The sequence below is a fragment of the Poeciliopsis prolifica genome, unplaced genomic scaffold (genome assembly GCF_027474105.1).
Source record: "Poeciliopsis prolifica strain line A6 unplaced genomic scaffold, Auburn_PproV2 SCAFFOLD005, whole genome shotgun sequence".
NCBI lineage: Eukaryota > Metazoa > Chordata > Actinopteri > Cyprinodontiformes > Poeciliidae > Poeciliopsis > Poeciliopsis prolifica.
This window is the reverse complement of record NW_026562380.1, coordinates 14,329,944-14,344,541: the sequence shown is the minus strand read 5'-3', so window position 1 is coordinate 14,344,541 and position 14,598 is coordinate 14,329,944. Positions and strand designations below refer to the sequence as shown.

General features: G+C 37.2%; 1 protein-coding gene across 2 annotated transcripts in view; it reads right to left on the bottom strand.

Moving 5' to 3' along the window:
- ccser2a (coiled-coil serine-rich protein 2a) overlaps positions 1-14,598 on the bottom strand; it is a 53,945-nt gene that overhangs the window by 17,785 nt on the left and 21,562 nt on the right. For both annotated transcript variants that reach the window (XM_055029907.1, XM_055029906.1), the window contains exons 4-8: positions 10,478-10,571; positions 7,204-7,312; positions 6,915-7,095; positions 4,353-4,415; positions 4,104-4,232 (exon numbers count right to left, since the gene is read on the bottom strand). In XM_055029907.1, coding sequence (XP_054885882.1) covers positions 4,104-4,232; positions 4,353-4,415; positions 6,915-7,095; positions 7,204-7,312; positions 10,478-10,571 — 576 coding nt within the window. The remainder of the gene's footprint in view (positions 1-4,103; positions 4,233-4,352; positions 4,416-6,914; positions 7,096-7,203; positions 7,313-10,477; positions 10,572-14,598) is intronic.

Below are 14,598 nucleotides of genomic sequence, written 5' to 3'. Positions count from 1 at the left end.
TTTGAAAACCTCACATTGAATACTTCAAAAAAACTTTTGAAAATGCCCCTCCATCTTTGTCTCATCAGACCATAAAGGCCTTCAGCTTGTCCACAAAGGATAGCTGCCGATTTCAGACATGTTTGAAGGTGACGATTGGGTCCCCGTCTATGTCATAATTCGCTAATGGCTCCCTTCGCAGTGGAGAGTGGTTTTTGTTCCAGCATCTTCAAGCTCCTGATGAGCTGAGCCACAGTGAGCTTTGAGTTGCTTCTCATCATTTATTTCTTTTCAGCCGAGTGTAATGGTTTGGGTCAGATAGTTAAAAGTTTGCCAGGTTTTTCAATAGAACAATAATCTCAAACACAAAGGCTTCTCAAATAAACACCCTGATTTTAATACAATTTAAATTTTATGAACGGTTCTTAAAAAGCTGGTCAATGCCTGGAGGCTAACCACTTAAAACGAAACACTTCTAATACGTGTAAGAGTTGAATATCCAGCCAGAATTATGCCATGACCAATGCAGAAAGGTTGGGTGTGTATGTTTTTATTTGACCCCATTGTAAACCTGCATGGGTTAGCTAAAAACTGTATTGAACTCAAGCTTGTGCCTTATTCAATAAATTTGAATAATACTTCAAATTGATTTGAAGTATTATTTCTAGAGAAAGAACTGTTAAATTGCATCATTTAAAAGCCCAAAATTAACATAAGCAGATGATCCAACTATGCAAGCTTCCAGCAGGCAATATAAATAGCAAGCACACCATGAAACATTGATATATGCCGAGAAACAGCAAGTGTAGTTGTTTATCAAGTAACGATGTAGATGAAAAATGAACACTGGCTGGAGATAAATGTTGCTTAAGCTCATTTCAAACCAAAGTGAGCCATTATTTACACTCAGTTGAGATATTAATACATTTTCTTTGGTTGATAATAGCTTTTTAAAGCGTGTATTTCAAAGATAAAAAGTATAACAATACAACAGATGATCGCTTTCGAACATTAACATTTGTCAGAGACCCATGACAACCTTTCCATCAATGTATAATAACAAACTACTGCTAAGATTATGTATGTTACATAATGATATTCATTTTAGAAATTTGTCTATTTTTTTGCATTTATATTTTACATAAATCATATGTTTTATCGCACCAAACTGTAATTGATCCCAGAAACAGGCTTCATTTCATTACACCCTATCACACACTAGAATAAAAATGCATTGATTTAATTTGATTGATATATTTTTCTAACATGCATCAGAATACATTTATGGAGTTATGAGATACTATTTCAGACTTCAGATACAGAATCAGCTTACTGTAGAAGAAAACCAGGAGTCAGCAGATTATTTAAGCTTTGATAGAAATTTAAGGACAGGATTGGAAATTTAACGTGAGCCATCCCAGGTTCAGAGAAAACCGATTACATGATAATTTAGATATAATAACTAAAAGATTGGGGGAACCACTGGCTAAACCCGAGGCTCCTTTCGGTCAAGTGGGACTTTAATAGCATTTTTCAGTTTCTAATAGCTTTGCTTTTCTCTCACATTTTCAATCTCAGCCCTCCAAGTACACACATGGAAAAAAAAGACATCTTGCTGTAATGCACACCTCCATTTTTTTTTCTTTTCTTTCTCCATTATGTTGCATTCAGTCAGCTGTTACCAGCTTCAGCCTCTTAACAGTTTCAAACAGCACACCAATTTCAGGAACAAACACTCAGACATTGACTCACTAATTCAAGTTGAACCAGCAGCCTTCATGGACTCAAAAACAATCCTGCTGGAATTGCTAGTTTCTCTCACTCGGCCTGGACCCTAAAACTCTTTCACCCTGTTGATTGGTTCTTTTTGCCCTTCTGTTCAGAAGTCTGTCTCTACATGTAAAGAAATCAGAGTAGAAAAAAAAAAAAAAAAAAAAAAAACACACACACCTCATCATCTGATTTTTCTCCCAAGTTTTGATTCCCTCAGGAAAAGAAGCTTCAAGAGTGAGTTAGTAAAGTGAATTTTCCTTTGTTTTCTCCTTTGAACACACACTTTCACTCTCACAACTTTTAAACTCATTAAAGCCAGCCAGAGAGCAAAAAAAAAGTGTTCATTTGTCTCTTTGATTGTTGGAAGTTAAGGGTGTAACAATATTGTGCAGACTGAAGAGCTTTGGGTGGTTGTTAATCCTAATTGGCCAGACAGCATGTCACAGATAAGCTGGTGGATAGGTCCTGCTTTGACATTTTGGTATTTCTCACTGTGGCAGTGATTTGAATAATGCCAGCCATGCATATGATGATTTTTCTTTTCTGTTTTTTTTTTTTTTTTTGGCTAACGAGAGAACACTAATGAATGTTAGAGTGGAAATGAAGCCAGTCAAAATCAAACAGAAGAGATGTTGTTTGAAGGCTTGAGCAACAGTGCATGTAGGGCTAGAGCAAAATAGCCATCAATTTAATTCCCCACACAGACAATGAATACTGTCACTGCGTGACTTCTCTATCCATTTGGCAGCTTAGCAGCAGTGCTGTCATTCTGGATGGTGTTCCCAAAGTATTGTCTGTAATATGCTCCTTCTGCACAAACCAAGCAGCATAAACTGTGCTGACGAGGAGCATTTCATTGACACAGATCTCAAAGACACACTAATAGGAAGGAATTGAACAGCTGAAAGAGGAACTAAGTGCTTGCAGCACGTGAACTACAGTATTTGTGTTCTAATGACATTAAAAGCACATATGTTTTCAAAATCTTTTTTTTCCACTTCCCATAAAAATAAAATAGTCAGTCATACAGAGGTAATGTATAATGTTTATAAATGTTGATTTGCACAAAAAACACAGTCAATTACAGGTCATTTTACAGCTAATTATTTTCACAAATCAGAAGGAAGGGGTGATATTTTTATAACTGTTAATAGATCACTGAAAAAGAAATATCGGAATATCTATCAAAATGATTAGTTTCACCTTCTTTACATTCAGCCAAAAAACTTTATGCATTTTATGTGGTAGGCCAATGCAAACGGCAGAGTCAAGTAAACCATAACAAGAAAAGAAAATGGGTTTTACTTTTTAAAATTATTTTTTACAAACAAAATTTTGAAAAATGTGAAAGCCATTTGCTTTCCCACATCCTAACTCCAATATCTTTAAAAAATAAGCAGCGTTCTGATGCTAACTTTCTTTCACACATGACTTAATCTGGAAACAGAGTCTATTTTTGTGTGATTTGACCTCAGTGAAATCCAGCTGTTCTGTAAAGGCCTCAGATGTTTTCTAGAGGACATTAGTCAACAATTTGTGAAGTTTAAAGCAGGGTGAGGTTATAAATCAATATGCCAAGCTTTGAATATCTCATAAAGCAATTCTCTGTCAATTATCAAAAAAATTGACAGAAAATTGAATTGTGTGCACACTTAACACACTTAGCAAAGCATGGTATTCACATAAATTGACAGGGCAGACAAGAGGAAGCAGACAGAAGGCTTATTGTAACTTTGGAGGTCTGACAAAAAACTGCTTTCTGCAAATATTTTCTGAATGGCGGCGTAACAAGAAAACCATTGTTAAACAAAAGTCTCAAGAAATTTCCCAGAAGATAGTTAGCATAGCAAACCAAACAGCTTTTCTGCCAACACACAGAAATCTTACTGCCTCGAACATATACTGATGCGAAACACGGTGACGGGGTCATGTGGCAGAAAATGAGACAAAACTGCCAAACTGCTATATTCATAATTGATTCTGTAAACAATTTCATAATAATAGTCGTCATGTCAAATATCTCTCCAGATTTTCCACAATTTTTGATAAAGATTGTTGCACTTTGTTCCCATGCTCTTCTCTCCATCTTAACTACTGAAAGATGAAGTCCATCACACCTTCGATTTTTTATTGGATTAGGAAGCTGTGTACAATTTCCTCAAACATTCTGGCTATTTAGTTTTAGACATTATTCCAGCCTAAAAATAAGATTTTCTTTTTTTATTTGAGTGTATAGCATAAAGCAGAACAACAACACCTATCCACTACATCATGAGTATTTTAACAATTTAGCACATTGTGACTTTTCACTTGTATCAATAGACATTCCTCTGGAATTGTGATCCGCTCACCATTTGATCGCGCTGCTGCTGCTGATGGTGTTGTAGTTGTTGGCACTGCAGAGTGAGCAGAGCTATAGTCTTGTCTCTACCCCTCAGCTCCTCCCTGAGCACCTGCACTTCCTTAATCAGGGCCTCCATCTGAAAGCACAAACATATACAGCACGCTGTACTACTAGCAGACAACATTAAATAGGGGAAAACGTTGTGCATTGATTTGTATTTGGTGCAGAAACATTGCAAAACCTCAAATTTCTTTACCTCACCAGTGGTATTGTCTTCAGTCTGCTCACATACATCTGCTGGAGACCCTGTGTCTTCAAGCTTGAAACAGAAGAAACACGCACACACAGAGGGGGGCAAACAAACAAATGCGGAGAACAAAGTGAGCTGAATCAATTGCCTCAGGCATGCCTCAAAAGCAATATTTCAGAGCTGTGAAAGAACCTCATTCTTCCGCACAGATTCTCCTCTGACCCTGATCTGCCAGCCACAGGTGCAACAAACCAAAGGCACAGTACGGGATCGAATATTCAACATATTTATTTTATCGAATCCAGAAGCTGTCCTCGCCTCAGCAAGCTTAGCAGCAGATTTTGAGGATGTTTCTGCTGACAACTCCGAACACATTTTTTGTTTGCTTGTTTGAGAGGTTCATGCTCCAGTAATAGTCGTCGCTTGTTGTCAAAATGTAAAAAAAAAAAAAGCTTGTCAAAAATTTAAGACAAAATGTCAGTTACAGTTATTCAAAGTGGAAATGTAAGGAGTCAAATGCCATATCTAATTCTGTCACAAAAGGTGTTCGATCTTTATCGTTCTGTCACTCAGCTGGGAGAGCAAGTTAAGTCTGGCGCTCATTAACGTTACGCTGGAATTGTGCAGCTAAATCACGGCAAAGCTGAAATAACTGAATTTCAGAGCAATGTGCAAAAGATAAATTTAGATTCAGCAAGAGGAGGCTTGCTGCACAGTGTATGCCTTGAGCTCAAAGAAGTAGGAAAAGAAAGAGAGAATAAAAAAAACATGATGAGAGTTTGTTAATGGTGAAGGAAACATTTTTGCACCTGAGGCAATGCAATCGAAGGGTTTGACTTTCTCTGCAGTGAGATAAAGGAAACACAGCAAACAGATATTAAAAGCAAATGTAAATATCAATGTTTTAGATGAACTGGGAAATCTCAAAAGTCAAAACTTTTTTCTGATAAGTGAAAGCACCAGCAAGCACCTCCAAGTCAACAACTACTATTGCTATTTGGACTGGAGTGTTTAAAACTGAAGTCAAAATAAGTGTAGAGATATAAGAAGTTATTTAGAAAGTTTTTCTTGTAATATGTTGAGACATGTCTGTAGTTAATTTGTTGAAGCCATTTAGAAAAATAGTTAATTTCTTTCCATGCTCATTTTTTGGTCAGCTCTAAAATTTTACCTTGTCTGATTTAGCTGCTGTTGGTACCCGAGAAAAAATATTGCCTTGTTTATGTCATGTACGAAAGGAAGAATTACAGTTTTTGACTCAAATATGGTCCAAAAAATGTACTGTTTTGTACAGTTTTATGGTTTAAAAGTGCATATCATCTGATTTGTACCAGATTCTTAAATAATTCAGTTGTATTAAAAAAAAAAGCTTCCAACCACACTCTAGGGCTTTTGTCATTAAATTAGTTATTCGTGTCCCTTGAACTTTTCAACATTGTGTCACATAAAAAAATATATCTAAAACTAATCTCACTGTTTTTAAATGTTATTTTTAAAGGGCAAAACCCAAAGTTTTTGACATAAAACGACATTGTATAAAGTTTTTCAGGCGTATCTTGCATTTTTGTTCATCCCTCCAAAATTGCCTTTGGGTGGAACCACCTCAGGATTAAAGTTTTTTTGCGATGTATCTCTTCACCAGCATCACCAAGGAACGATGACATGTCTGCAGTTAATTCGGGTTGCAAGAGAGCAAGAGAGAGTGAGCCGTGACACAGATAACGAGAAGGCTAAAATAATTATAATGACGTCGGTCTGTTTTATCTTTTTGATAAAAACCTCCATCAGGGAAAATGTTGGCAGCCATTAAAAAGTACCACTGTTAACATAAGAATACACAAATAGCAGTGTTATGAATACCAATGACTGTATTTGTATACGATACTAAACGAAGCAAAAACATATCAACTCTGTAATAATCTTGTTTTTGCTATAAATAATAGAAAAACCTTTTTTCACAGCTCCTTATCTGTCATACACATCACCCCTGCTACTAATACTAAAAACTAATGAGTGCTAACAGCAGGAAAGAGCAAGAAAATACATTTATAATTAGCACAAAAAGTAAGGAAATGTTTGTTTGGCTTCTTTGTGTTTTTGTGGAGGTGGTAAGATGGCATCTCTCTCACTAGAAATCATAAATAAAGGCAATCTCAAAGCAGGCAGATATTGTGACAGGATTCTGCAACCATTTCACCTCAAATCTTCATTCTTAGAACAGATTTTATTGTCTTGAGATGTCAATGCTAAGAACCAATCTCACGACACTGAAAAAATAATTGTCCAAAGATAAAATCCCTTACTTTCTGTGATGTTTATGTTAAAGCATTTTATATGCCCTGTTATATTTTGAAAACAAATCTGAATGTGACGAAATTAAGTCTAGAAAAACGAAGACCAACACCAGGATTCTGATCAGTGTGTCACAAATCGATGTTTGTGCGACTGTGGCTAAAATAACTGACTTAGAACTATTTTCTTTCTACAGAACGACAACATAAGCAAACGGAGATCTTTCAGTTGCTAAACAGGTACGTTTTTAAGGTGGTCGGCAAATGTGGGTCTAACCTGAAGCAACGTTTTGAGCCTGAGAAGTTGAGTCCTCAGCACGCTGCAGTCCTGTGTCATGTGCTTCATTGCGAGTTCATCCAACACTGGTTTATAGACTGGCTGCTTGCCATCAGACTGGATGGGACGAGAAGGAAACCGGGAAGTCTTGTGATTGTCATAATTACTAAAGAAATGAAGCCTGAAAGAAAGAGGGGAAAAAAGTCACGTTATTCGCTTTGCTGTGTTATTTGTTAGGTTACTTTGATTTTATTGTTCACTTCTCTCTTTTTTTGGAAGCCTGACCAACCTGCTGTCATGGAAGAAGTGATCGGGGCCACTCCAGCGGTGCTGCTTGCGTCGCTGCCCCTGTCGGCTACCTCTGTCTGAGCCCTCTGTGAGAGACATGCTGTCAAAGTCTGTAGAGAAAGAATGTGGAGCATGGGTGAGACATCAGTAATGTGCCAAAGAGACAAGAGAGAGGGAAAAAAAAGTGTGATGCAGTTATACTTGGGGAAAAAGCTGAATTCAAGTTTAAGAAAGTACTTCTCCTTTCTCTTCTTTGAAAAGAAACTCCAAACGACTCCGTATTCAGCAACACTTACATAATCATATCTTAAGCTATGTCAATAAAGATGTCAACTGAGAAAGCATGCTTCCCAGCAAACCAAAATGACCTTCGGCTTTTATGCGCAAAACGCTCAAAGAAAATAAAGACAGCAAACCTCATTCAAAGAAATTCAGCAGCCATGTTCCGCATACTTTACCCAGAGTGTCACCACATAGCGCAGAAGCAGACAGCCGGTCTGATATGCAGCCGTCACATTCCTAGGAACTAAGGAGCCTCCAATGATTCCTTACAGCTCAAATAAATACCTTCAGGAAGAAATATAAACTGAATAAAAGAAAAAAAAATCCATGAACGTAGACAAAGTCAGGAACAGACTGGAGAGAATCGAAATCCTGCGATTCTCAAATCAACAACCCAGTTAGCTGATGATTTGTCAAAAGGCCGGGGGGAAAAAGTCAGCCCGGCTCCTGGGCTGTCTGACCCCCGTCTTTGTTGATGGCCTTGTTTTTCTGGGAACTCCCTAGGAACTGGAGCTGGTAGAGGAGAGAGAGTCAGCTGTGGTGGTGCTGGGGAGAGCAGGGGAGGTGACTGGTTTGTGTCCAAGCGAAGGAAGTCGCCAGCTGGGAGAGAGCAAAGCTGTGGCCTCTCTCCTTTCAAGGATCCTGACAGCTGGATGAGGACATTACACAAGTTCTCTTCTTTTCCCTTTCTACTTTTCCTTTTCCTGTTATGTGTCAGGGTCTTTAGAAGAAACTCCCTTCCCCATGCCACATCGCACGGCCTGCCCCGCACGGGCTGGAGTTAACTGAACTCCTCAGCGTGCGCTTCCGTTGCCTCGCCTCTCGTGACACAAACTCTACCCGTGACACGTAAGAGCTATAAATATGGCTGCTGCCCGCAAAGGAGTAGGAAGGGATGACGCTCCAATTTACATTCCTACAGTGTGAACATTCCCTTCCCTCTCACCACCTCCTGCTCTCAAAAACAGGGAGATGACTGCTTACATACTCCACATCCGACTGAAAGTTTGCTAGTTGTTTTCCAGGTTTCTGTTGAAGCCATTTGAAAAGCTAGCTCAGTTCACTTCATGCTCATTTTTGGTTAACACTAATACTTGTCTTGTTATAGCTGCTGTTGGAACCAAAGGAAAAAATAGCCTTGCTGTTGTTATATAGCAAAGGATGAATTGCAGTTTTTAGCATTTTAACTTTAATATGGCAAAAAATATATACACTGTCAAAATAAATACAAAGTAAGTGAGCCAGTTTATTTGGTGTCAAGGTGTGTATTTTTTCCAGGTTCTAAAATGTTTTAAGTGTACACAAAGAATTACTCATTTCCCTTGAACTTTCAACATTTTGTCCCGTAATAAAAATTACTTTCACTGTATTTTAATGGTATTTTTTTAAACGGAAAGCCCAAAGTAGTAAAAAATATTAACATAAAAAATATAATACAAAGTATGTCTTGCATTTGCATTCATTCCTGCAGTCACTGGATAGAATCACTTTAAAAGAATGGCCTTTTTGGTGATATCTCTTTACCAGCACCACAGAATGATGCTACCAACACCATGCCTCACTGTGGGTGTCTGGGCTGTTCATTGCCATTTTTAATTTTTACCTTTCCTGCCATATTACAATTAGAAACTATCTTGTGTTGGTCTATCACATAACATACCAGCAAATTCACAGAAATCTGTAACTGTAATGTGACAAGATTTGGAGAATTTCAGGTCTATGGAATCTTCTAAAAAGTAAAGAGAAAATAGAAAGTTTCCTGACGCAATAAGAAAATCTCAACAAAACGAAATGCATACAAAAAGCAATAAAACCTGCATGTCACCTTTTTTCGTGACATGATAAAAACCGGCTTTAAAACACAATGCTCCACCTCATTATTTCCTTAGTTTTTGTAATAAGCAGCCATTGGTGTCCAGATGCCCCGTTACACGCTCATACGCACACGACAGCAAACAGACATCCATGCAAACAGATTAAATTTCATAGCGCCTAAAGGGAGCCTTGTTTGAACAAACCGAGCCTAGTGAGTGCATTCACGGCGAACTATTGCATTAAACCCATTAGAAATGAATTGCCTGGCTTCAAGAATGACAAGGGAAAATTCATTTCCAAGAATTCATTATATTTCATGACGGGAAAAGGTCAATCCTCGACCCTTCTTTTCACGCTACCAAAATAACATAATGCAACACAACCTGAAAGGGGCATAATGATGTCAGCACTGTTATTATGTAGTAATACTATGACCTGATTACCTTTACCACCCACAAAAACAACATTTATTCTGTCTTAATGAGATTGCTGTCTATGTGTTTGTATTTGACGAGTGAAAATAGGAAAACTTAGGACACTTTGACAGATGCGATATCAAAGTGGAAGCTGGTGATGTGAGGTGCGGATATTAAGCTATTAAAGCAATCACGCTAACATCGAACCGCTGCCGTCAGGGGAAACATATGTTTGAGCCGCTTCTATATGCGCGCACTCTGGTTCTCACGCAACAGAAATTGTCAATCATGCACATCTGTGTGCATCTGTTCATAAAACAAAGGCAGACAGCTGGGTAGAAAAACTGTTCCAAGTTAGCGGAGGAGCATCCAGTCAAAGTCTGGACTTGTCATTTAACAATTCTATAAAAAAAAGGACAAATATTTAAAGAGTAATAGGACGAAATACACAACAAGGCATCTATTAAACTTCTTTAATGGATGTTGCAATGGCAAGTATGCACCCAAGGCAAAGCAGGATTCAATTTATTCAAACCATTATATCCCACAGAAGAACTACTGGAAATGGAAAGCACAGGGCTTGGTAGTGCATTAATTTACATTTATGATAAGACAGTTTGCTGGAGGTTTGCGCTTATACAAAAATAATGGACAACCTCCAGCAACAGAAACTTAAGTATTCATCATGGCCTTATGTGGCGTAAACAAAATAACACCGGGAAGAGTATTTGTGTGTGTGCGTGTATGTGTGAGTGTGCTGACCATGCAAGCTATCCTCTGGGAGGTCCACATCCAGCATGAGATCATTATCGTCCAAATCTCCAGTTCCCAGAGGGTCCAGGTTGTTCAAGATGTCCTGTGAATCACAAAATTCTAGGTAATACTTCAATACATTATTCCGCAACACAGCAGAGACATTGTGAGTGCACTACATTCATTCAACTATTCTGCAAAAGGAAGCTACAGCAAAGGTAAAGTGACAAATGGCAGACAAAATACATAATTTTGGGGTGCAATTATTAAAGCCTTTCAAGAATGTACCGCTCACAGTCCTCAGGGATTTTGACCAGACAACTATGATCCAAGTCTTTTGTTCTGCCACATCCCAAAGGCGCTGAATTGAATTAAAATCTTATGGCTATAAAGGCCATTGGAGTAGAGTGAAAGGGATATACATGCTGAATAACAACACTCAGGAAGATTGAGGAGTTTAAAAATGCTCAATTAGTCCAAAACTGTGCCAATAAAATATCCCCAGTAGCCATTTCACTATCAATGAACTGTTGATGCAGGCAAGATGAATCAATGATTTCATGTTCACACCAAGATCTGGCAAAAACACACTTAATTGCATCTAAAAAAACACCTTGAACACATTCAGTTGAAAATAAAATAAAATGTGCAATCATACAGAGCAGATCAAATTTAGAGAAATCCGATCATGTTGCATTTTTATATTTTGGGAGCTTGTGAGATTTGTTTCCGAAGATTTCAGGTTGTAGGTGACAGAACTGCTAACCGGTGGGGTCTTCGTCTCTGATTGGTTCAGAGAAGGTATTCTGCACAAATGGTTTTAACAAATGGTCGATTCCAACCATTCTGCCAAACGTGCTTTGACAACTGACGTACACCAGCCACTCAAGGATATCTACTCTGTTTCTGGACCATTTTCTGTAAACCTCAGATATGGCTGTGCAGAAAAATCCCAGAGGACCAGCAGTTTCTGAAAGTCTTAGACTGCCATTTTAGGGTCCATCAACCATGACATGTTCAAAGTACTTCAATTCTCTTTGCTCCTAATTCTGATGCTCAGTTTGAATGTGACCTCAACTCAACCAGATTTAGATGTAGCCACTTGATTCCTGATTAATCATTTGGGTTAACAGGAAATTAAACAGATGATAAGTAGTTACATTTAAATTGAAGGTCTATGAAATGCTTTTTTTTTTTTTCAAAGTAGGTTGGGTGTGGTTAACATTATGAATGAATATATATAGTTATTTGAACACAACCAAATGTCTTTCCACAACTACAACTATTTAGCTAATTAGCAAAAATTCATACGTGTTTTCAAGACTCTCCTTTCTTTTTTTTAGATAGCATTCTCGCATATGGCTTTCCGAATATCAAGATATTTATGACAGGAGAGATTTTTCAAAATAAATCTCCTAATTATGAATGATAATGCACTTGGCTTTGAAGAGCCAACAAAAATACTTTTCATATCAGTTTCAAATTATGCAGCAGTCTGACTAGCTCTCAAAGTAAAGCATCTCAAAGGCAGAGAAAAGAATCAATAGTTCAAAGCTTCATTGTTTTTTTTCATGACATTTTTTGCTCTTTGAAATTAAACAGCTCCGACTTTAACAAGAACACACAACTGCAAAATTGAATTTCTTGTGTGTCACAATAAATGACTGGTGTTGAGTTTTCAGACTTTATGATGAAAAAAGATGACTCCACTGTTTCAATTTCTTTCCTTCTTATTCCATGTCCCCTTTACCTTAATTATGTTGCTATGACCAGTTTTGCTCCTGCCTTTGAGATAAAACCTCAATTTCAGGTCAAATTATATTTTTCCTCCATTTAAATTAGCATAACATCAGGTGCTAACCATAAGGATATAATTCCTCTTCATTTTAAATGTTTTAAGAGTATTGTCCTGTTAAAATTTCTGACGCTCAGTTTGATTTGGTCATGAGATTGAAAAAGCTGACTAAGGAGAATGACGCAGCAGTTTTTGAGCTTGGTAAGGGATTTGTAGAGGTGTTACAAGAGTCGAATATGACAATAAATTGTACATAATGTGGCTTACTAGTGGAGGACACTAAAAAAAAAAAAAAAAAAAAAAACTGACAACACATCCAGATCTGGCTGCCCAAGTAGGTTTTTTCCAAAAAGCAGAACCCAAGATGCCGAAAGGAGTTCTAGTGAAATGTAATCAAGTGACCTGCCACAGGCTTTTGCTGCTGCTGATTTTAAAAGTGCATGCCTGTACAATCAGAAAGAGCTAACATGGGAAATACGCAACCTTTCCTCACGAAAAATACCATGAACAGCTGATTGGACCTCGACAAAAACCAAGACTGCCTGAATAATTTTCTTCTGACAGAAGGCTAAAACTAAATTATTTGGACACAAAGCTACCAAAATTATTAAAGCCTTACTGTCTCATTATCAATGGATACCTTCACAGATTGCACATTTTATTTTATTTTCAACTGAATGTGTTCAAGGTGTTTTTTTGAGATGCAATTAAGTGTGTTTTTGCCAGATCTTGGTGATATATGTATAATATTATTTTCTAATAAATATACATAAAAATTAACAGTTTGTTTTTTTATGTTAAAGAGATTTATATTCAAGTTCCTTTCATGCAAATGTTAAGAACCTCAAAAAAATGCAAGGGAACATTTGAATTATTTCAGTATTTGCTAGAAGATATCCACAGAAATACAGGTGAGTGTAATTACAGGCAGTTTGTCAAGCTGTTTGCTGTGGGCTCATGTGATAAAATGCCAAGGAAATATTTCATGGTTTTGAACAAAAATATTAAATGAACAAACGTTTCAAATCTTCAGTGACAACAGACTTTAAATTAATCATCCAACATCGCTCTGAACCAGTTTAGTGACACTAAAAATCCACAGTGGAACTTTAAGATACATCAGAAAGGTACTATTTCTACTTTGTAGTGCAGGCCTTTGATTTTCACAGTGAGCAATGTAGTACAAAGCACACTGTAAATTAAAATAAGTCAAATTTCCAGACATGAAGCACAAAGGATGGTACAGTTTGTGCAGAAAGCCCAGTAAATAAACAAAATGGATAAGTTCTTTCGTTAAAGATTCCTCTAAAAATCTACGTACATACAGACCAAGCACTATTTATATTGATGATAGTGAAAGTATTGAAGTGGGAATTTTTTTTTTTTTAAATACTATCCCAACTGAAATTTCATCAAGTTAATATTTTGTGCAGTTTGAATTTCACCTTTAGTAATGATCACGTTTATCTTGTAAAATATGGTTTTTGGCCATGTAAACGAACCTTCTGATCCACTGGGTGAGATCCCGTTCAAAGATCTGCACTGAATGCTTAAAAATCGAACTGCAACCTCAGCCGCTGCAGAACTGTAAAACCCGAGGATGTCCAGGAGAAGCTTTTCATCCCTACAGGCTAAAGTAGATTTCAGGGAACATAACAATGGAAACAAAAGGATTCCGTTCTCAACCCATCCAAAAAGCAAAGTTAAACTGAGATTATGTGTCTATTAATCAATACACACAAAAAAGAAATATTGACTCAGTGTTTCTCAGACATTTCAATCTTGTTTTCTATGGTCCCCCACTGAAAAGGCCTATTTCACAATTAATTACAGATTACTTTCTGAAGAAGTCTCAGACATGCATTCAAAATTCTTGCAATATAAATACTCACTATTCTTAGTGGGCATAATAATGGTCAAAATAAAGCATAGATGATGTATATCTTACTTTATGTGGTAGCTGTCCTTCTTACATACAAGTATAAAACTTTTTTTTTCTTTCTCTGGAGTCATTGGTGGCCTTTGTGAGGAGAGCATTATCTGACCCAGTCCTTTCCGCATGTCCCTGTAAGCCACTTACCAAACCAATTATGCAGAACAAAACAGCTATTTCATGATTATAAAAACACTGCTGTAGCAACACTGAGATGGACCGTTTCAATCAAAGACATCCAGTCAAATTTTGTGGATAGATAAGCAGCAATGTTTTCATATCTGCTATGCTCACTGGTTGTTTGAGAAATTTCCTACTGAAGGCTATAAATAACAAGCAGACCATGAACATTTTCCAATACTTTATCATGCATGAAAACTATGTCGAGCTGTTTCTCTTAGC